This window comes from Sprattus sprattus (assembly GCF_963457725.1).
Source record: "Sprattus sprattus genome assembly, chromosome: 19".
In the NCBI taxonomy this organism is placed as follows: domain Eukaryota; kingdom Metazoa; phylum Chordata; class Actinopteri; order Clupeiformes; family Clupeidae; genus Sprattus; species Sprattus sprattus.
This window is the reverse complement of record NC_137917.1, coordinates 4,164,105-4,190,711: the sequence shown is the minus strand read 5'-3', so window position 1 is coordinate 4,190,711 and position 26,607 is coordinate 4,164,105. Positions and strand designations below refer to the sequence as shown.

Below are 26,607 nucleotides of genomic sequence, written 5' to 3'. Positions count from 1 at the left end.
GTTTTGGAAACAGATCACTCTCCCTGCCTTTCCATGCCCAGCCTGCTATCACCTGTGTTCTTGAGGTTGTAGGAATTCCTTGAAACCCAATCCAGACTTTCTGTACTGCTGTCCAGACTGTCCAATGAGCCTATATCTTACAGAAGTTTGTGGGAATGTGTGTTCACAATAATATATGGAATTGTTTGTGTTTCAAACAAAACAAAATCTTTTGTGTTGTAGTTTCAGGTATTGCCAAGTGCAATATGATGCAAGATATAACATAAACAGGTTAACAAATGATTTGTTCACATGTGCCGTTTTCTTATCAAACTAATAACATTTGTGGTATTGCTTTTTTTTTTAAAGAGAAAGCAAGACCGGCTTAAAGATGGAAGTCATCACGCACGTCATCAATGACACTGTGGAGTTCTACAAATGGAGCCTTACGATTTCAGGTGACTATCTGCCCTGGATGAACTGGAGCCATCTGTGTTCCTTAAATCTGATATGTTTCCACTTTTGGGACCAGATACATTAAATAAAGCAACATACAGGAAGGACCTCTGCCTTCAGTGATATAGGGTTACCACGGAGACTTATTTAATCGAGCATGAGCTCTGTGGAAATATGTTTCTAACAAACTTTGCTTTGCAATTTACTGACATGCATAGACAAACACAGAGCTGAGAGGGCATGATCAATCTATTGAAAGAAAGCAAAAATAACCCTTGGTAGTGGTAGTGGGATTGCACCTGCAGCAAGAATATCCTACCAAATAGGCAACCAAAAACAAAATAGTAACATATTATTGACTTGAGACAAACGAGCCTGAACCATCAAATACCCACCTTTGGATTAACATTAACCAGTAGAGCAGAGATATTATACTTTGATATTTAAATGTATCTTGTTGGTGAATACCATGATATTCACATGTGTCTTGTTGGTGAATACCATGATATTCACATGTGTCTTGTTGGTGAATACCATGATATTCACATGTTTCTTGTTGCAGACAAGCGTGTGGAGAAATGGCCCCTGATGGACTCTCCTCTCCCTACGCTGGCCATCAGCTCAACCTACCTGCTCTTCCTCTGGTTGGGGCCCAAGTACATGAAGAACCGCGAGCCTTTTCAGCTTCGAAAGACACTCATTGCGTACAACTTCAGCATGGTCATCCTCAATTTCTTCATTTTCAAAGAGGTAACAGCACTAAAGCATTGTGCTACATAGGTTTAATGATGCGCTGGCCATGTGTTTCTTGTTCTTCATTTCTTGTATTTGAATGTAGTGAAACCTGGCCTTCAGTTTCACCTATAACACATTGTTCGTTTCTGTTGGCAGCTCCTGTGGTAGTTAATGACTGCACTGGGTATATTACTGTATGCTCACACTAAAAAATGGTAATCATGGGTCCACTGGAAATGAAAAGTTTGTCAACCAGAAAGGTTTACCCATTAGACATTCATCTGTCTCTTTGCTCTTTGTTTGATATACCTGTTGATACATGTGGATATGTTTTAGCTCTTCCTTGCTGCGCGGGCAGCAAAGTACAGCTACATCTGCCAGCCAGTGGACTACTCAGACGACCCCAATGAAGTGAGGGTGAGTGTTCCCGGGGAAAGGGCTCTTATGGGATTACATTAGCAGAGGGGTGGCAGGGTCTTGCAAGGCGTAATGAGACACTGAACACGTCTATGGAACACGATACCCCAACCCTTTTTTTCCTGGACCAAACCAAGCGACCGAGGCAGGAGCACAGGGGAATTTGATTTCACATTGCGGCTGCTTTGTAACACTGTTTTCAGTGAGGTAACTGCTGGTACTTGTGTCATTGTTGTTCAGGAAGGTAGCAAGGGGGTTGACCAATGATGGTGCTCTACAGTGAATAATCATCTCGTAAACCTTGTGCATGTACTGCCACGGAGATCATGACCTCGTGGAACTTAAACAAAGCATAGCACAGGTCATTTAGGCCTTCTAGGTAAAGGGATTATTTATTGATGATTTGTGTAGTTGTCATCCTGCTGTGACCTGCATACTTCTAGGCTCTAGATTATGTGTAACATATAAGTAGGGTGATCAGATTCAAACAGAACAAATGTGGGATAAGTATTAAGTTTCGTGGGACAATGTGGGTCATAAACACCTCTGTAGGCTTGATTTTGGTGATGTAGGAGTTTACTGGGCCCATGTCTGCACAGTTTGATTGACAGGCATCATAGCCTCTTGATGACCATCTTCACTGCTCTCCTCTCAATCACTGGATGAAAGCCAGGCTTTAAGAAAAGCTTGGTTATGTTGCATTTGTATGAGCCAGGCTGCTGCTTTTGACCTAGCGCTATTAAATAGAGTAGAACTCTGCAACAATGGCATAGGTGGCTCATGTGCCGGGCAGGTAAAATAAGGCATCCATGTGTGCTTCTTTATGACAATTAAAAAACAGATGACCAATGAAAATGTGGGACGTATCTCAGTTTGCGGGACTAAGGGTTCAAATGCTATACAACACAAAACGGGACACCTGGTCACCCCACATACAAGTGTATACTATGAGTGATATATTTTTGGAGTTAAGCCCCTTGATTTAACACAACTCGTTGCTTCTTTCTGCTTTGAACAGGTGGCTGCAGCTCTGTGGTGGTATTTCGTTTCAAAGGGAGTGGAGTACCTGGACACGGTCTTTTTCATCCTGCGTAAGAAGTTTAACCAGGTCAGCTTCCTGCATGTGTACCACCACTGCACCATGTTCACACTTTGGTGGATCGGAATCAAATGGGTGGCCGGTGGACAATGTGAGTGCTGAATTTACATTCATTCAATAGGGAGATTCTTTATGTACAGGAAAGAGGTTTAGGGCAATCGAATAAAGCTGATAAGATACAATAAACATTAGGCTTATTTACCAGCAGTCACTCAGACTATCAGTGAACTTAATTATTTAATCCGAAGCTGGTGAAATATTTTTCATTTTAATGATCCAAATCAATTTAACAGAACATGGTCAAACAGCTCAAAATATATAAGTCTAAGTCAATGGGCAGGGCTGGGAGTCATTACATGTCTCTGGGTCGGAGCATGTCAGATAGAGCCAAAGCAAAATGTTCTAAATGTGTTTCACTTATTGAAGTTACGTTTTTCATGAGTTAATTTTACACAAACTGATTTCAATCAAGGTGTGTAACACTAGATTGAATGATGAAATATTGATACTTCTCTGCGATAAAATGCAATGCGGGACAGATTATTATCCCACCTCTGTTTGTTGGCTAAAATATAGGAAGATGCCTTAAATGATAGAATGTTTGTCATTCTTTTAGCAGGATTTTATTCTGGACAGTCATCTCAATTTTCATGAATGGATAGAGTAGCTACACAAATGACAAAATGTATCAAACTAATGGCAATGTAGGTACTAACCTATAGAAATCTATCTAATAACCTCTATATTCTACCAACTCCCTCCGCCTCTATCAGCTTTCTTTGGTGCGCACATGAACGCTTCCATCCACGTCCTCATGTACCTCTACTACGGGCTGGCAGCCTGTGGACCGAAGCTCCAGAAATACCTTTGGTGGAAGAAGTACTTAACCATCATCCAAATGGTAAATATTAAAACACCACCTACTTACTGTTAATGTGATTAGCCAACATATGATCACTGTTAACTAACTATATGAAGTTTAATTGGACAAGAGGCTTTCCATGAGTGTTGATTGTATTGTAGCTGCAAACTGATGTTTTACTGTTTGTGTCACTTTGCAATATATAGCTAACCTGTTGTCAAGTTTTTGCATTGCTTGGAAATACATTTGTTGGCAGAATTAACCGAACAGCAAAGCCTAAATGTTGTTTAATCTAAATATTGGTTATGAAAAAATACTACCCTGTTGTGTAAAAGCAATGTAACAAGGTTGAACCATTGAAACATTGAGTGCAATGTTGCCTAATTACATAAACAAACTAGAATACTAGTAATATATTTGTATTATTACAATTGATTGATGTCTTTCTTAATAATATATGACAATATTTCAGAGGCATATTTCAGAATGAAAACAAACAACCGTAGTGATTCCTTAGCAAAGTATCCAGGGACGCATTTTTAAATATTATGCTCAATATTATCCTCATGTAATGAAGGTCCTCTCCCACAGGATACTTTCATGAGCAGACAAATGGATAGATAAAAAAAGTTGACCTGCCTGCCTAAGAGGTACACTTTCTCATCTTGTTCATTAGGTCCAGTTCCATGTCACCATTGGCCACACTGCTCTGTCCCTCTACATTGACTGCCAGTTCCCTCACTGGATGCACTGGGCTCTGATGTGCTACGCCCTCACCTTCATCATTCTCTTCGGAAACTTCTACTACCAGACCTATCGCCCTCAGCCCAGACGTGATGCCCCCTCCAAGGCAGGCAAGTCCGTATCCAACGGGGTTCCCAACGGAGCCATCCTGGCGAGTAACGGAGTGGCCGGGAAGCTGGAGGAGAAGCCTGTGGAGAATGGCAGGCGAAAGAGGAAGGGTAGGGCGAAGCGTGACTAGACTGTGAGGGAGAGAGAGAGGAGGGGGTGGGGCCGGGGGCGGTTTCCCTGTGGACTCCCGGTTGACCACAGCGTTAGAGAGGGTTGGTTGGTTGGTTGGTTGGGATGTGGTGTCAAACCACTCACTGGTTATGATGTAGGACTTCAAAAGGGAACCAGCTGGAATATAGATGTTGAAATTGAAGGGGTGCTGGGTTTGGTGGGTGGGGCATATACAGCCTGGTTAATTGTAGTGAAAAGATTTCATGTAATTTATCATTGCAGAAAAAGCAGGTGTTCCCTTACTGTACAGCCGGTGGTTTTATTGTTTCGTGTTAGGGCCCTGCTGTACAGGGACTGGAACCTGTACCATCAGACATTCATATGTAGGGTCTAAATCCCTCACAATCAACTCACATTATGCCCCGCTAATCGACCAGTGTTTCGAATTTCGTTTGATTTACAATTTTATGTGTATGCCTTTTTTTTTTACATCCAACATACCTGTTTTGTCTTTATGCAATCAATCATGTCTTGTTCCATTATGTTAGACTGTGTGTGTGTGTCCTCTCAGTGAGACTCTGAGATTGACAGCTTGTTTGTTTACATTATTTCTGGGAACACTCATTCTGGAATAAGAATTCTAAAATTATGGCTTCCCCTGTAATTTTCCCCTTCTGTTGGGGCTGTGTTGTCTACTAGTTTTACCAAGTCAGCTTATATCTTTAAAAACAGTGGAACGAGGAGTATTTCTGACATGTACTTCTGACATAGGATCTATAATTTTTCCACAAAATAAAAAACATCAATTCTCTCAAACATAGGGACTGCCAATTGGACACATGTTTATTTTGTAACGAGATTAGAACAATGCTCATTCCTGATGGAAACCAAGAAGTTGTGTACTGACTTTGACCCTTTGTCATTTTGATACAGAATGCTGCAGAAATGGAATGATGTTGCGAAATGTTTTGTATTTATTTTATGAAAAGCTGTAATTTAGATATAAACTGTGTTGCTATTTGGCTTAGCAGCAATCATGCATGCTGTTTTGAAACTTAACTGCAAAAGATTAGATTAGAACACATCCCATTACCCAAAGGATCCACACTTGATATCAAGTCCAGGTTTCTACCAAGGGAAATTATATTTGAAAACTAGGACAAGATGGCGCCCCATTAACATACAGTATATATTAGTTTAGATTGGCACTGTTGAAATGATGATTACTAATATGAGCCTAACTGAACCACTGAAGGAGTGTGTGATGTGCTTTTGTGTCTGTCTGTCGCAAAACAATACTGAGCTCATTTGCAGAACTCTGTTACATGTTAAGCAATGTGTATAATGCTATATGTCATGTTCTTTCCAATTTGATTTCTTCCAAAATACTAATGTAATACTCGAGAATGGAAATTGTATTATTTATGGTCTTGTGTTCCTAAATATTTATTTTCTTTTTTTAATGTTGTATATGCTGTGCAGTTTTGTACATTGCGCATTTGGGAATATGTAAAGGTCATCGAGGACATTTATTCTCTTTTTTTGAATGACCGACTCTGACAGCCCATTGCTGCTGATATATTAAACTGGATGCCAATGCACATGAGTACATGTAGTTATTAATGTATAGTCCTATGATTACATTCCTATACAATACTTATTTAGATCACTCATACAGACTTAACAGATGTCTTTCTGTCTTGCTCCATGTCAGTTTAAATTCAGAATGGATATTCTTCTACATTTAGAATGTCTTAAATTGTTGTTGAACAATCAGATGTAATTGTATTCAACCTGACAGCAGAACGGTCTGATCTATGTGTTGTGAGAGCTGCTTAACTTTTAAGAAGTATAAGCAGAAAAATATTGATTGGCTATCTGTTGCCCACCAGGGGGCGTTTTTGTAAAAGGCCTGGAGCAGAGTGTCAAAGCACACAACTCATAAAACCTATTAGAAAAAGTGGCAGATGTTTGTACGACTCAGACTTGCTTTCCCCCCCACAACTATAACCTCATCCTATACCATCCAATCTTTTTGTGTAATAAATCTATGATTAGATTGCATGTCCTTAATCTCCTGACCATCCCTCCTTCCCTTACTGTGAGTCCATCCTGTATGGTGATATGAGTCATAACGCTTCTAGCTTGTCCAAATCTCCCTCCCCCTCTCTTAATTATTTGAAGTTAACCCCCTCATGGGGAGACCAGCTGTAGTTTCTTGGGTCCCCCCACCCCTCTGCCCCCTCGCTACCCCTTACTAACCACACAGACCCTTGAGGACCAATCAGATCCAGGCTACTCCTCCCCTTCATTAAATGGCTGCGGCAGAGAAAGGGGGTTTCCTAGGCAACGGTGAATGCAGCTGAGCCCATCCTCATGGCACAATCAATGGTAGAGAATTGATTTCTTTTTAGCGTTGTAAATCAAAACTGTTCCTGATAGAGATGTTTTCACAGCAAGGTGTTGGTTGTTCATTGCTAAGTCACATTCATAAATGGTGGGTGTTGTGCACTTGCTTAACATGTTCATGGGCCCACCTCAACCCTGTGAGTGTCATTGGCAAACAAAAGCCAAGGAGAAAATCTCTGTCTGAGATCACTGTGGAGACACAAAACTATAAATAACTACAAACACAATACTATTTCTCTTCTATTCAAAGGCATCCTGCTGCACTGTCATACTGAGCAGGTCAATATTTCCTTTCCTTTGTTGCTTCCTCTGAGGCTTATTGTCACTCTCTGACAGACAGTTAGATCATGCCTCCTTCCTAAGGCTGCTCATAGAGAGAGCCAAGGCCTGCTCTGTGGCAGACAGCTCCTTGTCTTTGATTCTCCATGGATGCCATAGTAATGCAATCCTCCCCCTGGCTGCTGGGGTGCACATGAGCACAGCTTGTGAGGAGGATGTGATGTCACACCAGATGGTGCGGGCCCTGCTGGCTGCACTGGGGCGGGACCACAAGCAGATGAGTGTGGCAGCGGTCATCCCTCGGTCCCACACTTGGGGGCACTGCCAGCCCGTCCAGCACAGCTGCATGCCCTCCACATCCCCCAGTGCACCCACAAGCCTCCGGTCTCTGCTCTGTGGAATGCAGACCGAGTGCCAGCTTGGACCCCTGACAGAGTGAAGAGCAGGCCTGCTCCACTGAATGCTAATGTGGGAACGATTGTTTCTGACTTCAACACAAACACAGCTCCGAGTTCACTGGGGTTGTTCGTGTTTGTCTGTGCAGCTGGATTCATGTCCAAAATAGACACTTTTAGAGAACAAAGGTATACTCACAAAAGAGACTCAGCCAGTGAGACATTCTGTCAGCTTCGTCTTTGAAAACTAGAAGAAACACGGTAGAACTAATGAGACCGGTGTGATGGGATGTGTACAAGGAGCGTAAACCAGTCTTGCCTTAACATTTGCATATAAATGAGGAAGAAGCAGGATGAGCTCAGAATGAGATGAGGCATCAAAATGGTAACCAGAATGCTGAAGCTCTTGAAGAGCGAGGTACTGAGGCCAGTTAGTGAATAACAAACAGAAAGACTGTCAAAATAGAAAAGATCTCACCGACAGAAATCTACTCTCTCTCACACATACTCACACAAATACACATCAAGACTCACTCCAGTGTTCACACGGATGATCATCCACTTAGTCCTCAAGTCAGACAGAAAATGGATGGGTACAGAAGAATGTTACAGTGTAGAAGTTTCAGCTCACCCCTTCCCAACTCGCGCTTCTATTTCTGCCTGCCAACTTTTTTCAGTCCCCACAGGACCTAAAAAAGCATGTGATTGGCTTGTGCATCTTTGGGCACTCATGAGATGTTTCGAAACAGGGCCTAAAGACATACTTGTAGAAACTGAGGCCAACATCTAACTGGAAATGACAGAGCTCCCCAAAGGAACTGTGTACTTGTTTCAAAGCACACAGAGACAGTAATCCACTTCATGTGGCCTAGTATGAAGTCCAAGTATATACCCAAAAGATGATTTCAGTAACTGTGGGAAATAAGGGAGTGATAATGTTTTCACCTAGCACTTAAACACTATTCTTCATTATCAATGCTTTGATGTACAACCTAATAGATCTATCTGATTATGTGTGAGGAAGAATAGCTTTTGGGGAATCAGGGATGTGGTGTTCAGCTGTCGTGGACAGTTCTGAGACCTCTGCATGGGGCAGGGCGGGATCATACAATGCTCAAAGGCAACGACCTTCTGTGCGCGGATAGTCTATCAACACGTGCTGAATATCCATCACCTGGCTGCTTTATAATTACATAACGGGCAAAACGTATCGGTTATAAGACAATAAAAATATTTAAACATCCAAATGGTTATTGGATAACAAATCAACTAACATACATGCCATTCCGGTTAATTTGACAGACACGTCTTGCCCAGCGCTCCGTGTTTCCTGCTGTGGGTCCCTCCCTGCCATGACGTAATTGTATGACCGACGGTAACGTTTTCATTGGTGGTCCTCCATCGCCGGATACACAGTGACAGTTTACCACTTTCTCCTCGTCGAACCTGAAAACAGGCTTGGCAAATTTAAAGGTAAGAATAATTCTTCTTTCATACGAATAATTGTGGATAGTTTAGCATGAAATATCCCCTCTAAACAAAATAGATGCTAGTGCAGTAGCTGTTTTACTGATGGTGCGCCTACTATATTGTCGGAATCAGATTTACGCAAGCTTTATTTGTAGGCCTGATGGATGTATGAGCTAGTCATCGCTTACAGAAAGTGTTGAGTATCACTAACAATGATGTAAGTACTTAATTCAGTGATACAAATGAGAAAATATTTTGGGCACATGGACTAGACTTATTATCCATGGTGCACCTATTATCTTCGTCAATGAATACATCTTAATTCAAAGTTACTCGTGAAAAAAAGACAATAATGAATGAAAAACAATAACGGACAGCAGAACTAAGACAAATACGCTACTCTTTTTCGTGGTCTTTATGGGGCACTGCCCGGTTCCCTCCTGTCAAATTGAAAAATGAGTAATCGAACGTGCTCGATGTTGAGGGTGACATGTCTGGATATAAACATTCTGGCGACAAAGGATTGGTGGAAACATTTAAATACTGACCCAATACTGACAGTGAATGGAAGTAAACCAAAAGTGTGGATGCCGGCCCTTATTTTGGCATTGATATGACATGTACATCTGGTGCTTCTAATTACCTGATGCGCATGTCATGGTATATTCAATAATATGGTTTGCAAACCGGTTAACAATGTGGGTGAGGGGTTAACGTGGCATGAACATTTCAGGCTTTGTCCATCTGTAATTCTATTATGTATCATTTTAGAATTTTTAGCCTAATCGCAATTAACGTTTAGACTTAAATGTGTGTGTATAATAGAATGTGTAAGAAATACTTTACAAAATATTGCTAAACATATTACTGGCAACGGTTTCCAGGCTTTCTAACACCGTCCAACCAGATCTTGAAACATCATCACAGTTTAATAGTAAAACAGCTGAAACATTTACCAATTGATAAAGGCTACTGATGTTTAAATTCACCTTCGATAACTCTATCTCTCTATTACTCTATGCCATTACCTTAACCAATGTGATTTATGTTGTACTGGACAGTTAATAACGAGGTGGTTTGTCTCAGCAGCTGGGATGCAGTGCTGGGAATGGATGATTGGCAACCACTGAATGTTCACAGATGACACCATGAACCCCGCCGCAAGCGGCGCTGCCGACTCCAGACAGGCAGACAATAGCAACAAAAAGCAACACCGGGCTTCATCCCCGGCCAGATTCAGAGACACCACTCCCAAGTCTACCACCAAGAGCCCGACGACATCCAAACCTGTCGCTCCAAAGCAGAGTGGAAAGAACAGCCGAGGTAGCTCTCCGGTCACGGTGACCGGTGGCAAGGACAAACAGTCTGGGAAAGGCGCGGCAGCTGTCCACCATAGTGGTGCTGAAAGTCCCACTTTGAAAAGGGCGGAGACGAGCAAGAATATCGAACAGCGTAGCAATTCGTCGGATGATGCTAATGCTTTGGAACCGAGTTATGTGAAGGGAGAAACGAACCGTGTCGTTTCTGATCAACCGTGTTCATCAAAATCCTCCCAAGCAAAAGGCAAAAATCTGAAAACAGAGGCAGCGGCGAGCATCAGCAAACAGACGACCAAGAATACTGTAGGGTGTGGGCCAGGCTTTTGGAGAGACGGATGCTTACAGTCTGAATTGATACAGTTTCATCTCAACAAAAGCTTGAAAAACGAAGGCAAGATGCACACGAAGACAGCAAGCCCTCCTGTTGCGGAACCGGAGCCGTCGCTAGAAGCCACCGATGCAGCGTTGATCCCTCCGCAGAACCAAGCAATGCAGGATGAAATTGAGAAACTGTTAGACGAAAATGAGGACCTTAAGGTATGCTGTGCATGCAATGATGCATCAGTGTTCTACAAATGCTGCATGCGGCTATAGGCCAAGATTGTTTGGATAGAAATGGTATATGTTGAGATAAATACTATGTTTTGTGTCTGTTTTGTGTCTGTTAATTGTTTGTGAGAATGTCAACTCCCGAAACTTAAAACTGCATGTTAATAGTTGGTTGACGTGAGGAATGGTTCACGTTTTCTGTTGTCTACAGTATGATATTGAAGAGATGCGTACGGAAATGGACGAAATGCGAGACACATTTTACGAGGAGGATGCTTGTCAGCTGCAAGACATGAGACGTGAGTTGGAGAGAGCCAATAAGAACTGCAGGATCCTCCAGTACCGCTTGCGGAAGGCGGAGAGGAAGCGGATGCGTTACGCACAAACCGGTGAAATAGATGGCGATTGCCTCAGGAGCTTAGAGCAGGACCTAAAGGTACAGTAACCTTATTACTATGACTGTATGAAAGAAATACATTATATTGATCGAAATTTCACCGAAGTGCAGTTGTAAGACACTTATATCATGACATACAGCCGGTTGCAGTTTTGGCAGATATCCGGAACCTTTCCCCTAAAGATGTGATATTAATTTGCTTGTTTATAGTGTTCACCTGTGTATTATTAAGATTATATAAAAAGTAAAGGACAATTAATTGAAACATATGAAGAGTTTTCCTATATTTTGTACAATTGTAAAGAAGAAAAAAAATACTTTTATATCAGAGGGAGCTATATGTATCATGATATAAACATCTTGTGTGAAAGGTGGCGAAGGATGTGTCTGTGAGACTGCACAATGAGCTGGAGAATGTGGAGGAGAAGAGGACAAAGACAGAGGAGGAGAATGAGCGACTCAGGCAGCAGCTCATTGAAGTGGAAATCACCAAGCAGGCCTTACAGAATGAACTGGACAAGGCCAAAGAGGTAGGGTATATATGCTCTCACAGAAATAATTGGCTTTGGAGGGTAATGGCTCTATTAAAATAGTTTCAGGAATGGCTCCTGTGCTTACAACACTCTGGCTATCAGCTTGGTAGAGGTAAACTGTAGAGAATGTTTAATTGAACATGTATGTCTCCTTTTTCTGAATGGATCTGTTGCGTCAGACTACACTGCACTGTTTTAAAACCAAAGTCAATAAATAGCCTTTTATCCTTCAGTGGAATGCCTCTCCCTCCCTCCCTCTTTTTCTCTCTCTCTCCTTCTCTCCCTCCCCCTCTCTAACTATCAATCCATCTTTCTATCTATCTATCTATCTATCTATCTCTGGCTGAGCTGTAGTGCCGCCCATTGTCTGCAGTGCACCAATGATAAGACTTGTTTTTTTCAACAGCATAAACGCAAAGGGAAGGATGGGCAGAAGAAGTCTTCACAGACCCCAACAGAGGTGAGGGTGACAAATGCCAACCACTTTAGAGCTGGAAAGAATAAAATGAAATGACAGCACAGTTAAAGTTAGCATGTAATAATCTTAGCAGCTACTTTTATCTTAAGCATCACTGCAATAAAGTTCACTCCAATTATTTATTTTCTCCTTATGTTTCCTTGACACCATCGTTGACACACTGTGATGGTTTTATTTTGAGACACAGCCATTTTTACAGACATTGCTTAGATTTCACTTCTGTCAGAAACACTAAAGTATGTCGTCCTGCAGGAGGAAAATGAAGATCTGAAGTGCCAACTGGCCTTCATCAAGGAGGAAGCTGTCCTGATGAGGAAGAAGATGGCGAAGATCGACAAAGAGAAGGACCGTCTGGAGCAAGAGCTGCACAAGTACCGCTCCTTCTACGGGGACGTGGATAGCCCTCTTCCTAAAGGCGAGGCCGGGGGGCCCCCGACCACCCGCGAGTCTGAACTTAAACTGCGCCTCCGCTTGGTGGAGGAGGAGGCCAACATCCTGGGGCGCAAGATCGTAGAGCTGGAGGTGGAGAACCGCGGTCTCAAGGCGGAGCTGGACAACATGCGAGATGAGGGACTGGGGGCAGGGGGCCTGGCTGACCCGGTTGCCCGTGAGCAGAGTGAGGCGCTCTCTGAGCTCCGGCAGCAGTTGCAGCTGGTGGAGGACGAGGCTGAGCTCTTACGCCGCAACCTTGCTGACATGGAGGAGCAGAACCAGCGCGTCACCACAGAGCTCAACAAGCTCAAGTTCAAGGCTGGGTCCCACGAGAGCTCCCGCCACGGGTCCGGAGGGGCGGCAACTGCTGCTGCGGACGCAGCAAAGGTTGAGGTGCTCCAGGAGGAGCTCAAGTCGGCTCGGTTGCAGATCAACGAGCTGAGTGGCAAGGTGATGCAGTTGCAGTACGAGAACCGCGTGCTGCTGTCCAACATGCAGCGCTACGACCTGGCCTCGCACCTCGCCATCCGCGGCAGCCCCCGTGACAGCGACGCCGAGAGTGACAGCGGGCGCCGCGAGAGCGATGACGATTCGTCCCGCCTGCCGCCACACCGCAAGCGCGAAGGTCCCATCGGCGGTGAGAGCGACTCGGACGAGGTGCGGAACATCCGCTGCCTCACGCCCACTCGCTCCCTCTACTCGCCCGAGAGCCGTTTTTTACCCCGAAGCCTTAAGGACCGCCAGCAGATGATGGACATCCGCATGGAAGCAGAGAGGCTAAGCAGGACCATTGACCGGCTCATCGCAGACACCAGCACCATCATCGCTGAGTCCCGCGTCTACGTGACCAACGGCGAGCGCTTTGGCCGCATGGAGGAGGACGAGGATGGCGGCCGCATCCGCGAGCATGAGCTGCTGTACCGCATCAATGCCCAGATGAAGGCCTTCAGAAAGGAGCTCCAGAGCTTTATAGACCGCCTGGAGGTGCCTAAGCCCGAGGACAGGGAAGCAGAAGAGCCGCTGTCTGTGAGTTCAGTATATACCTTGACAATTGCACAAATACAGATATAAATTCACACATGTGCATTCATGCACACACATTTGTAGTCCACAGCAGTCCAAAATGGCCCCCTCCTATTGTTATTAATGATAGAAATTGTATTTTGAGACACACTTACTATAGCATTTACTGAGACACACTTACGGCATGAAAAGTACTGCATCTGACTGACTCTGATGGCTGCCTGATGAGACAAATCAGTAACTGAGGAGAAAGATAACAGTGATCTAATTACTATTTTTGTGCTTCACTCGCATATATCAAAAGACTCTAGTCTATTAATAACTATGGAGGATTCTTTATTATAATAATTATGGGGATACAGTTTAATCATCTTACTTCTTCTAATCAATTACTGCTGTGTTTAAGAGAAGTCCCACAATCTAACTATGTTTTATCTTCCAATTTCCTCTCCTTTACATTGTGTTTTTTCATTGACCCACCCAGTTGTTCCAACCCATTATTTTGCTTATCCTCATACTTGTCTTATTCTCCTCACTTTCCTATGCCACCGTCTTCAAATTAGTCTTTCTTTTCACCCTTTTCTTTGTCCTATAAAGCTCACATTCTTTTCCATCAACCCCATCTTTCTTTGTTTAATTTATTTTTATTTTAATCATGTCAGCAAGATGAGAAGATACAAGAGGTGTTACGCTTTTCATGCATGGGCTACAGTTATTCACACACCTTTGAATATTTGCAACAAATGCCTTGGCATCCACACATAACAAAAGGTAAGTTAAAAATACCTTTTTCCAAGTTTTGCCTGTTTTATCCATACATTAAAGGAATGTGAGGGAGCAATAAAGGCTTATATAAAATGAGAAAAAACAGACATTTCCAGACCAACAAACATGAAATGCTAAAGAAGTTAGAAGAATCCTAGATGATGCCATGTTTATGATACATATGGGAACTACAGTGAGGAGTGCATTACCACTCTCGAATGTAGTTTGTTGGATATACAAAGAGTGGCATTTTGCAAGGTTTTTTTACACTACAAAGTACACAACATACAGGAACAGAGTACAATGAGTTGGGTTATCTGAGCATTGCTGGCCCTGTTGGCCTTAGGTATGTGCTGTGCAAGATCTGGCTTTTGATGTTGGTGTGTTCTCCGGAGCCTCCACTTTAATTTGTCCACTTTGGTGGTTTGCACTTTCACCATAAAGTGCTGCTGCAATGTAGTTTTACCTCAGCCAGCATTGTATGTTGCCAATAGCCGCCTGTGTTTGAGCATCCTGAAATGGCTGTCTAAATTTTCACAAGGAATGTATCATTGGCAGAGCGCATGCCTTTCTCCCTGCAATCAAAGGTGAATTCCAAAGCTGTGTGGTTTCTCACAATTTAGAACATTTTAAAGTCCTGCACTGAAAATAGAAAAGTATGCAAAAAGTAGGGCCAGTGCAAAAATAATGCAGTCAAGAGTTTTTCATCTCAACTTTGATTCTTATCTTAATTGAAGACATTCTAAAATATATACTTGAATTGATATTTCTGTTCATTTGTAGTTGGGCCTGGACATTGCAACATGAATTACAGTTAAACAGGTAAGAGACAAAAACTAATTTGCTATTTTCAAGTTGAAGTGAATAGAATTTGTAACTTTTTAGCTTTTAACAGAATGTGATATTGGAATTCACTGTACCACTATACTGAAACAGCAGGGAGACGTTTGAGGAAAAACAAACACTTATTTTTAAGCATTACCGTAGACATCATCTGATGTTATGTAGCCTACTTGTAATGTCATGAGGCACCATTAAAATACTAAATACGGAATTACGACTTACTAGCGGGCATTGAAATCAACATTACAAAGTCCTCAGCTTCAACAACAGCATGACAGCATAACAATACCATGCTATCAATACGATGTGAGTTACTGGGGACTTATATTGTGACACATGATGCAAGCATAACAGCTTTCTAAAAGTGTTGTCGAAGTTTAAATGACTCCCCTTCACTTTAAATTACACTAGCATCTGAGAGAGCTTAGAATGGCCGTACTTTGGTATCTGGGGCGGGACAGGCCCATTTCCATCCTACCTCTGGGGGCTCACGTCATAAAAGCTATTAAGACCAGCTGTGAAGGATGCGCAGGGACTGCAGGATGTGGGCTTCGGAGGAGATCGGAGAATAGACCGACATCTAGGCAAACCATCATTGTACTACAAGGGGATCGCATCTCCTTTGATTTGTACTACTAAAACTACGTTACTACAACTACGTTAATATTTTGCTTGTCAAGCAGGAGAGGAGATGTGAAGAAAAAAGGTAAGGCGAATACTCTAATACAGTGTAGCCTTCAGCTGCGCTGTTATCCTTGAGATGTTTCAGCATGCGTAATGTGTAAACCGAACTAAATTCAGAACTCAGAGACTCGGCCAGCGTCGGACGGAATGTGTTTATTGACGAACAGCCGCTGGCTCACGAATTAGCACGTGGACAAAATGACACAGCTGTAGAAAGTTAGACTGATTTATTGCCATGGTCACGAACACAACTTGGACAGCAGCACGTACACAATTTGAAGTGAGACTGTTTAATTGCAGTGCATACAACTTCTGTTTCGACGTACGTAAAAACGGCTCCAAAGTTTGTCGCAATGCAAGAAATTAGACTAGGCTACTTCTATTCCATTTAAAAGGTGAAATAATTGTATTGGAAAATACGACGCCTAGTAACATGTGGTCAAAAATACTTTTCAGCTCTTACATCACTAGGCTATGAGTATTTTGGGCTCTTGTGGTCGGTCTACAGGGTGTCATCTTGCGTTTAGAAGAGACTGGGCTAAATTGTACCCTTTGATTCTGACTTGGCTGTTAAAGGCAGAAAGATTAAACAATGTAGCCAGACCCGAAGACCGTTTTCTCTGCGCGCACCTCGGCGGGATACACAGAGACAGGAGATTTCAGAGTTATGGAGGCGAGCGACCGAAACTAAGCCTCTGAGGAATGACAGATTGACCTTGTGCCGTGGTTACATGGAAGGAACAAATGCACCCGGCACAAGAGCAGCCAAGGCTGCCGCGAGGGAGCAGGAGTCGGGGGAAATGGCCGGCTTCGGCTAAGTAGAATGTGCCAAATGAGAACTGGTACAACATACCTTTCAGTACAAGGCTGTTATTTCAAATTTACTTGTTAATGGTTAGAAATGTGGAATGCGTTTGGAAATGGGTCAGGGTTGCACGGAGGCGGCGGTGGACATGTGGGCAAAGCACAAGGTTGGGAATTCGTCCCATGCTCCAGGTTGGATAGGGAGAGGGGCAGGGGCAACAGCCGTAGTCCGCTCAGGACACTCTCACCGTCAATTCCTGTCGGTCATTTTTACGAACAGCCCATACCTGGACTTGGAGCGGCCGCGGCATCCGAATCAACCCGGGGGCAGGTACCCCGGCATGAGTTACAAACTCAACACACTCGAATGAAAAAGAAAATTGAAGACTTAAAAAAGCTCCGTGGACAGGACAGAGAAGAATGGATGAGGGAAAAAGAAGGACTTTTGAGACAAATGGCCGATATACAAGTAATTGAAACACTAAGAACAAAAACGTTCAAATTATAATTTAAGACATGTAAACAAGACATTTATGACTAGTAGCATTTGTCTCAACCTAGTCACTATTTAACCTTGTTTTATTGTATTGCTTCTGAGCAGGGAGGGGAAAATAGAAGAATTTTGTTGGATCTGAAGTCGATTTTGGATGAAGTTCAGCTGGAGGTGAAGAGAGAAGAAACGAAACGGAGCGAGCTGCAATTGCAGTACATGAAGGACCGATGCGGATGGGAGCTGGAACGAGCAGACCTGAAATGCCGTATTGCGCAGGTATGATCAATATATATGTAACTTTTAATGAAGATTATAATAAAATGGTGTGGCGTTGTGCTGGTCTGATAGCTTTACATTATTAAAATGATTCTCCGTGTATATTCATAATCTGATAAACCATCATTTAAAGTATGCCTGCAGACGTTTAAGTTATTTGGGCACTCTTTCAAGTTCACATATTCAGTGGACAATAGGCTTTAGGAGACAGGTTAGGTATGCCACAGCCAAACATAGACCCATGGTTTACCTGTCAGCAGCATGCACTTAAGGAAAGCCATTTATAGCCCACCTGAGAAAAACAATGATGAACAATGCATGACTGCACCCTTAGTAATCCATGCCAACACATGTCAATATGACCTAAGAGGTGACCTAATTAAAAAAGCCCCCTGCATCACTGAGTGCACTGTATCTCTGCTGAAATAGTTATAGTTATATGCACAGTATGTGTGTATCCATTGCTTTCTCTCCATGCAGTAATGTGTTTGCATCTTTTAAACTGCATAGCGTCCGCTGCTAAGCAGTGCCCCCTTCCAGATGCTCCTTTGTGTATAAACCCATACAGTGCACTGATTGGCCACTTCTTCAACAGTCTATCCTCCTGTGTGTCTGCAGTGACCTTATAAAGACACAACCCGACACGTTTTCGAGTGTTTATTATTTGCTTGAGCACAGCTCCATTCCCCCCACCTCATGTGCTAATGCATCAATGCCAGTGTGATTCACTCTGATCTCAGGCCACAACACGTCTGGGTCTCCTAATACAGTCCTGTAGTGGCAGTAGTGCACAGCTGGCTAATCCAGGTTCAGAGGTTCCAAAACTTCTGTCATTAACATTAGCCATCTGGATTTGCTAATTAGCACGGTTCTTAAAAGAGGAGGAAGATTTCATGTCTGCTTATCAGATAGCTCAGTGCATGAATGCAGCAAAAGCCAAGCAGGGTCCAGGACCTGGAAATGCGCAGCTATGCTGTAGAGAGGCTGAGCAGTGTGAGGTGTACATTCTGCATATCGGCATCACTACCGGAAGTTAAGTGACACTGGATAGCCCACACTGCTGTCTGTAAAGCCCTGAGCAAGCCCAGCTCCAGGAATCCTTCAACAAAACCCCTCTATGCCCCTTCCCTCCCCCATGGTACAGTGGCCAACTGAATGCATATTTCACACACAGTTATTTCTAAACATCTCTGAAGAATGTCTGCTGTTGTCCATTTATAGAAGTGAACCCCATGCATGATTTTTTTTCTTGTCCGCATTTCCCTTGTGGCTCAATTGCCCTAAGGGTTATATATGTGTGTTAGGCTCCTTGGTCTCGATGTAGAGGGCTTTCTGTGGAGCACTGGCCCAATCGTGTGTTGTGCAGCACAAGTGGAGCAAAACATTGGTTAGCACTCGGGTGGAGAAGGTTGGGAGGGGTCAAACAAAATTGTGAAACTTGTTTTTCTTTCACCAGCCACATCCTACCACTCCTCAAACTTCTCCTTCTCTAGGCATCCAGGGTTTACCACCAGACACCCGGGAACGGCTATTTTGCTGACATTTTTATTCTTTCAGGCGTAATTTTGTATTTGAACATAAAAGTAGCAAATAATGTCTGCTTCAGCCTCTGTCACACCCCCCCCCCCCAACCCCTAGGAATGTAAAACGGTCAGGCATGGGTCGAGTTGGCTATTTATAGTGGGTTTGCCTGTGTGACACCGTTACCCAGAGACAGTTCTGATCCAGTCCAAGTCACATGGCAAAAGTCGTAGTCATAAATGAGAGTTAGTGGTGGCTACGAGCGACAGAGACGACTGGAGTTGATTCAGAGGTCCGATTGCATCCCTCTCGGAAATGGATAGTGGCATGTTCCATACACTTGTAAACATTCACCCCTTCTAGTCTGGCTGGGGGTGTGCCTGCTGAAGTGGTAGTGCCCTAACTTGGCTTTGAGTTTCCCTGTTACTGGCCCATTGTTTACATAGCCCATGCTTGAGTATGGTTTGTTGCTTTGAGGACCTTGAAATAATTTGCCTATTTCTGTCCGTGTTTGCGTCTGTGGCACAGATGGTGAATTGCTTTGACTGCCTTTACCCTGCAATTGCGAAAGCCATATAAAAGGGGCAAAGATTGTCAAACACTCAGTCATGTAAAGACTGCTTCTTTTTACGACCTCTGGTCTCCTTCAAAAATAGTAATGATGAATAACTGCTTGTCAAACAGACAGTGGTCTCGTCACAAGATGCCATCTTGAGAATGCATATTTTCCCCTTTGATGAGGAACAGAGCATTACTTACTAAAGAAACAGAGGCCTGATTCTTGACTCCAGACATGACTAAATGAATTAGCTCTTTTGAAAACGTGGACTGGATCTAGACTAGGGGCTTCCACGCCAGGACGTCAGTCCTGAAAGTTGATCAGTGTGAATTGTCAGCTGTCAGCAGGTCTAAAAAAATGTAATGGAAAGAAAAGTCCTTGCAAGGTATGGATGGCTGACATGCTCAGTGCAGCGCATGAAGGCATGGAGTAGCTGGCTCTTTAGACATTCATTATCTCTAGGAAAGTCCCTCTAGCATTCTCCACAGAAAATGCTATTACGGGGATCAAATGAAGTCCAAAATGTGCTGGGACATTATCAACAACTCGCATTTTATATCATTAACATTAAATGTTAAACTTTCAGGACATAATGTGCTTTGAACTGAAGTTTTTGAGTTGAAACTTGGCCAGTTTAAGAAACACTTAACATTTGCAACTGAGGCAAGACACAAAACAGCCAGTGCACAGATATATTATTGTTGAAGATTCTCATAGAATCCTATTTTGAGGTGTTCGTCTGGACTTTTTCAAAGCTGGAATTTTCCGTGAAGCAGATAGGTCCCAAACCCTTGAATCTGGTTAAAGAAGACCTCGTCAGATGAGAATTGTATCCTGTAACAGTTTTCATCCTTAGTTATAGCTTTATTTATGAATGCAGGCCAGAGGGCCACTAAGGGCTCTGTATTCAGTCCTTTTATCTTAGAGGGTTGTATATGTTATGCTATATCCCTGACAGGGATCTTGGGTTGAACAGGTTCACATGCCTCTCCTACATTCTCTTTGTGTGAGAGTCAACACAGATGGGTCTTCCTGTGAAACACGTGTGCAGAGCGGGGTCGGCCCTGGCGTCCTGTGGGCCTTTAACTCAAGCCGGATGTTATTGTCTCTCCAACCTCACATTTCTGTCTGCCCACACTGGACCATCCCAATCCTCCTCTTCTCTCGTGCTGACTTCACACCCCGGTCTTCCTGTGTTTCTCCCTCCCTCCCTTCTTCTCTTTCTCTCTCTTTTTCTCTCTCTTTCTGTCTCCATCCCTCCCTCTTCCTCCTACTCCCTCTCTCTCTCTCTCTCTCCAAAACCCATTTTCTCTTCCTCTGCCTTCTCCTCTGCAGTTGGAGGTTAGAGAGCGTAGCTCATCTGTGGAGACGGCAAAGGCGAGCGAGAGGAGCGAGGAGCCCCGGGGCACACTGAGGAGAGAGCAACAGGAGCAGAAGAGGCTCCTGGCCGACACGCACACGGTGGCCATGGACCTGCGCTGCCGTATGGAGCACAGCGAGCGGGGCTGGGTGCGCGAGAGGTCCGAGCTGCTGGAGCGCTTCGACCTGGAGAGGAAGGAATGGGAGAGCCAGCTCCGAGAAATGCAGAGGAAGATTGAGGACGTGAGTGGGAAACATATCAGACTTAGCAATACTGCTCAGTTTGGAGTGATGGCTGTAGCCCTAAAACAAAAAGTCTTCTAAGCTCTCTACTTTAAATTTTTCAGGGAAGATCTCATAGGCTGTCAAATCATAGAATGTAATTATGAGGCTGATCTACAGTTTTATTTGTGCAATGCATCATACTTGATTTTAGTGGTGTATTTGTCTTGCTGTAGACAGACAAAATAGTTGTTAGAGCATGTTAAGAGCTAGCTGGCACTGACAGATCCTTGGCCTGGGAAGAAAGGCTAGACTGCCCTCATAAGGGTCACATGAAGTCAGGAAGCGTAAAAATGTGTTGCATCCTCAGCGTTCCAAACAATGGCGCAGTGGTTGACCTAACCTCCTTTGCTGAAGTGTGATGCAACAATAAGCCCACTGTGGCAGGTCTCAGATCAATGCAGATGCATTGTGGGTAAAGCATCTCAGTGAGCAGCAGTGGGTGGTGAGGAGGAAGGGGAGGGAGACCCCAGAGGATATCTGGCAGAAAGGATTTAAATCTTGACACTCACAGGAAAGAAGATTAGCTCTTTTTTAATGAAAGGGGAATATGAAAGGCCCGGATTTGAGTGCTAAAGCAGCAGAACAATCGACTTTGAGAGAACATGTGAGCTGCACAAGGCCTCCCAGGGACAAAAATACAAAAACCTGAAGAGGAATAATTGGATAGGATTTGGATGAAAACAGTAATTAAATTCTTTCTTTTTCATCCTGACTAAGGCCTGCTTGGTTTGAAAGCACCACATTTTTTTACCCACATTATGCTTATGTTTGCTTGCCGAGGTCAGTTGCATTGTTGTGCATGACTTCTGTGGTGTATTTGGGGATATTGTGGGGAAGATGCCTGTTCCAATAACAGTACAAATCCTTGAACAAAAGCTCCAAAGCCAGAATTGGCCTATCATGCCCCTCTCATATAGGACATGTTTTTGCCACGTCACGGTTCTAGTTAGGCACTGCGGTGTCATCCTCTGTCCCTGTTCCAGCTGTATGGTGAGGTGAAGCCCCGCCGGGACCCGGGTGACGTCGGGCAGAACGTAGAGGCCCTCAGCTCCGCCCGGCTCAGTATGCAGTCAGCCAGCACCGGCTCAAGCGTCCTCACTGACCCCTCCGACGCGCACAGCAGCAGCTACTCCGACTCGACCCGTCGGCACAGCCAGAGCCGTGGGGGCGGGGACCTGTCGGTTCGCCTTAGCAACAGCCGCAACAACAACAGCAGCCGCAGCAGCAGCAGCAGAGGGGAAGCAGGGACGCGTAGCAGTGCTCGCAGCGAGGCCAAGGTCGACGGGCGTGCTGCCACGTCAGCGGAGCGTCAGGAGATTGACACGGGTATCGACACGGCCGAGCTGGAGGATATCTTGCAGGGGTGTCTGGGGCAGAAGCTGGAGAGACACCCCTCCCTCACTGGGCAGGAGAAGCTTCTCAACCCCTACGGTGACCTGCAGAACATGGAGATCCGCTGTGGGACAGATAGGAGGAACACCATCGCCTTGAATGCTGTGAGTTATTTGAACAATGTTTTCTTTTTGTTTTCATGCCATCTGTTAGGAGTTTGAAAAGTGTTTTTGACAGTTTAATGAACATGCCTCTCCACATCTCCCCCCTTCATCTCCATGTCCCTTCATTCATATTTTCTCCCTCTGTGGCTAAATGTTTGCTAACCTCCTTCAGTTTAGTGAGAGCACATCATCTTCTGTCTATGTCCCAGGCTCTCAATGAAATAGCCAGAGTGAGTGAAGAACTGTGCAGCTACCAGGATGAGATCAAGAGGAAGTCTGACATTAAAAGGTAGGTAGGCTCTCTCCAATATCTCTGTGTAGTGAAGTGGAAACACTGAACAGCATGCAGTGGTATTCATGCAGGGTTACATAACACATGGTTTATATAGTTGCAATATTAACTCGTTATTGCACTTTTCCCTCTCACTGTCTCTCTCTCGCTCTCTCCTTGGCTCTCTCTCCCCCCCCCCCCCCTTTTCTCTCTCTTTCTGCTGTTCCACTTTAGAAACTGCACAGAATCGATGTACTTTCCAGAGGAGTTGGAGAGGATGGAGAATGAGAGGAACAAAATGGAAATGGATGAAACCTTCTTCAGCCTGAACCAGTGGTGTAGGGAGCTACAGGATATTGACGAACACGGTTGGATCAGTCCAAAAGGCACTATCAAGAAGACAAACATGATAGAACCAGAAATCAGCAGCCCCCTGAGGCAGTCACCCGAAGCCCCACCGGTTCCACCTCGTAGCACGTCCTGGTATATGAACAGTCCCCCTCTGCTAGAACCAGAGTTCAGTGTCCCAGAACCCCGCATGGACAGGAAGTGTCCCAGTCCATGTGTCCATTTGGACAGGAAGTGCAACAGCCCCTCAATAGTTCGAAAGTTTGATGCGATGCTGCAGGAGAACGAGGGGAAGATGTTGACGACTTCTGGGATCGTTCCATGCGCAGTGCCTGTTGATTCCAAGTGCAATATCAGCTGCTGCCACAGCCGTTGGTCCTGCGATGGAAGCAGGTTTGGCAGCAGCAAGTCATCTACATACGTGCCTGTCCAGAAATGCCTGTCAGAGCTAAACATACCATCAACCGGAGTGGACTACCGCCAAGACCACAAAGTAGCCGGGACCCAAAAAGGCCCTGGGGAAGATCTCAGCCCCCTAGGTCCAGATATCCCTGGAAAGGACATCCATGTGGACGTAAGCCTGCCCACTTTAGACATTCTCCCCACACAGGGCAGGGCTATAACCCCTCAGAGAAATGCAATGTTGGAGCAGAAGACTGCCGAGTTCAACCGCACTCTTTTCCAGGCCGAAATGGGGCGGGGTTATGATAACAAGGACAGTCTCAGCCCCGCAGACATGTCTTCGAGTTCCACTCCACAGCAGCCAAAGGTCAACCCCAGGGATGTGAATGTTGTCATTAGGCCACCACCCCATGTCATGGAGGTCAAACATAAAGATGGGCCAACAACAGAGCTGAAATACCCCAAGTCACATTATGCAGAGGTGGAGCTCGAGGAGGCAAGTTTCGATCTTCCAGTGCAGTACCATGAGGCCACCCTGAAGCAGGTGGCTTCGGAGCTCATGCCACAGTACCCTGTGGTGAGAGTCAGGGACAAGATTCACCCCTCGACTCGAAACCCTCCAGAGATGAAGCCAAGGTCTGTAGCAGGGCTTGACCGCCAGCCAGAGTGCAAGCAGAAAAGAGAGGTGAATCCCTTCTCATCTGAGCAAAGTGTAACCGCCATGACACAGCTTAGCCCGAGTGTGACCGTGACGGCCATCCAATCCAGAAGGGTTGAGCCACCCAGTGCTGCATTGGCAGGGGGAGCCCAACACCCCTTGGAGACCAGGCCAAGGCAGCAGCCAGAGAGCTCCAAGCTGAACCTGCCCAAAACCAGGTCGCGGATCCTGAACGAAAACCCCTGGAAACCCACCACCTTAGCCGCGTACCCTCGGCCCGTGGACTCCAGGTCCAATTACGGTGCCATCGAGCGGATTCTGAAGAGCTATGAGTGCTCGTCTCAGACGCCGCCTGCCACACCCAGCCCTGGGAAGGAGGATGACCTCATCGAGCTCATGGACATGCTGGACATGGAGCACCATGCCAGGTCCGGTCAGAGACTCACACACACAACGCAAAGACAGGCAACTACGCACAAAGAGACACATGTGACAGTACAGGTCAGTACACCATATATACTCATAACACCCAGACACATTTCCAAAGAGAAAAATGCAGGTCCTCTCTGACATGGACTTAGAGGCTTGACACGTGATGATTCACAGGGGGCTTCATGTGTTAAGGTGTAGGTTCAAACACAGGAGTTTGTTTGTCCGGACATTAGGATTCACCACAACTTGATTGAGTATGTGAGGCTATCTGGTAAATGGTCAGTGTGCCACAGTTCTTAAAAAAGAAGCTGGTTTCTCTTGGTACCTTGTGCTTCTATGCAAGTGAGTGGATGTCAGTGTGGGAGGACGGAGAGAGGCACAGACACAGTTAGTCTGGTATTTATTACTCTTCGGTATCCAAATCAGCTCCCATGGCTGCCTGTGTGGCCAAGCAGTAAAGATGATTTGCTCAGGGAGCCAAGTAAGTGAGTGGGGGAGAGAGAGGGAGGAAAAGAAAGAGAGAGAGGGGAATTGGCAGTCAGGCCATTGCCTACAGCCTACTATTGCCCAGATATTTCATAAGTTTCTCTCCTTCCCTGTTACCTCAGGCTTTTTCATTTTATCGGGAGAAATACTTTGAGTGTGAGCACACAACTGCAGGGTCTGAAGTTAAGTTCACATGTTCCGTGATGAAATATTTCCAGATTGTCCCCGGCTCAAGGACGCCACCGGTGGGAGCGGTATTTATATCTGGCATGCTCCAGAAAGAAAGAAGGCTAGAATCCTCTTATTGTAATGTGGGGCATTGTACTCAAAAGTCATGAAACTAAAAACCAGTGGCATAAAGTTTAATTGGCATGTCAGCCAAGTCTGAGCTCCAAGTCTTTCATCTGTGGCACTGCTGGAAGCCGTTTCTGGCCCTTTGGGCGGAAGGCAGAGCCTGTGGAATAATTGCAGAAATATCTACAAACGGCCAGCCGGACAAAGAGCTGGATCCAGGAAAAATAGTTCTCCCTGCACAGATGGCTTTTATGTAGGGCTAATGTTTCCAAATTGCTGGAAAAACATCATCAGGCCTATCCAAGGACGCTGCACAGTCAGGCTTGATGCAATCTGATTGGTCTAAAAGCACAGGACCTCTGAAGAGCAGAAGAGCACAATCACCTTTTGGCTGAAAGAGATGTTTTTCTGAGGAGACGACTGGTTTTCCTGTGTTCTAACAAAGTATATGACAATAGGGAGAGTGGTAGCATAAATGTTTGGCAATGAATATTCTGGGCAGTGAAAATGACAGGGGGAAGCGGTAGAGTTTTGCTGCAAGGCTTTATGAACCTTTATTAATCTCTCCACAGAAAAGCAAAGAGTCCAGCGTGACCTCCAGGAAGAGCTTCTCCCGGCCTGCCTGCCCCGCCCACCGACGCCTCCCCTCTCGCTGGGCAGGCCGTTCTCCTTCCGCGTCGTCCACGTCCTCCTCCTCCGCCTCATCCTCGCCGATCACCCAGCTCTCTGTGGTCTCCTCTCAGAAGCAGACCTTCTCCTACGCCGCCTTCCACACTGAGACGGTCATCTACTGATCTGAACACTCAACTAAAAACACACAAACAAACCAACAAACA

General features: G+C 44.8%; 3 protein-coding genes across 4 annotated transcripts in view; all 3 read left to right on the top strand.

The window, feature by feature from the left end:
* Positions 1-370: 370 nt before the first annotated feature.
* Positions 371-4,530, top strand: elovl4a (ELOVL fatty acid elongase 4a; the record flags this gene model as incomplete). The annotated part of the gene is made up of 6 exons (XM_080858299.1): positions 371-437; positions 998-1,185; positions 1,507-1,587; positions 2,606-2,777; positions 3,460-3,587; positions 4,225-4,530. 6 exons carry the CDS (start codon positions 371-373, stop codon positions 4,528-4,530), a joined length of 942 nt encoding a protein of 313 aa, XP_080714425.1.
* Positions 4,531-10,212: 5,682 nt separating this feature from the next.
* On the top strand, positions 10,213-14,390 carry mtcl3 (MTCL family member 3; the record flags this gene model as incomplete). Its single annotated transcript, XM_080857999.1, has 6 exons — positions 10,213-10,920; positions 11,144-11,368; positions 11,701-11,859; positions 12,269-12,322; positions 12,593-13,798; positions 14,280-14,390. The coding sequence occupies 6 exons, from the start codon at positions 10,213-10,215 to the stop codon at positions 14,388-14,390; spliced, it is 2,463 nt and encodes an 820-aa protein (XP_080714125.1).
* Positions 14,391-16,366: 1,976 nt separating this feature from the next.
* The window catches only part of mtcl3a (MTCL family member 3a), a 10,913-nt gene continuing 672 nt past the window's right edge, over positions 16,367-26,607 (top strand). The window contains exons 1-7 of one of the 2 annotated variants that reach the window (XM_080858520.1): positions 16,367-17,360; positions 17,493-17,660; positions 21,076-21,342; positions 22,368-22,880; positions 23,090-23,169; positions 23,386-25,060; positions 26,344-26,607. The exon at positions 26,344-26,607 is cut by the window's right edge and continues 672 nt beyond it. In XM_080858520.1, the coding sequence (XP_080714646.1) occupies positions 16,989-17,360; positions 17,493-17,660; positions 21,076-21,342; positions 22,368-22,880; positions 23,090-23,169; positions 23,386-25,060; positions 26,344-26,565 (3,297 nt within the window). In that variant the 5' untranslated portion in view covers positions 16,367-16,988 and the 3' untranslated portion in view covers positions 26,566-26,607. The remainder of the gene's footprint in view (positions 17,361-17,492; positions 17,661-21,075; positions 21,343-22,367; positions 22,881-23,089; positions 23,170-23,385; positions 25,061-26,343) is intronic. The other variant, XM_080858521.1, reaches the window with a different exon arrangement.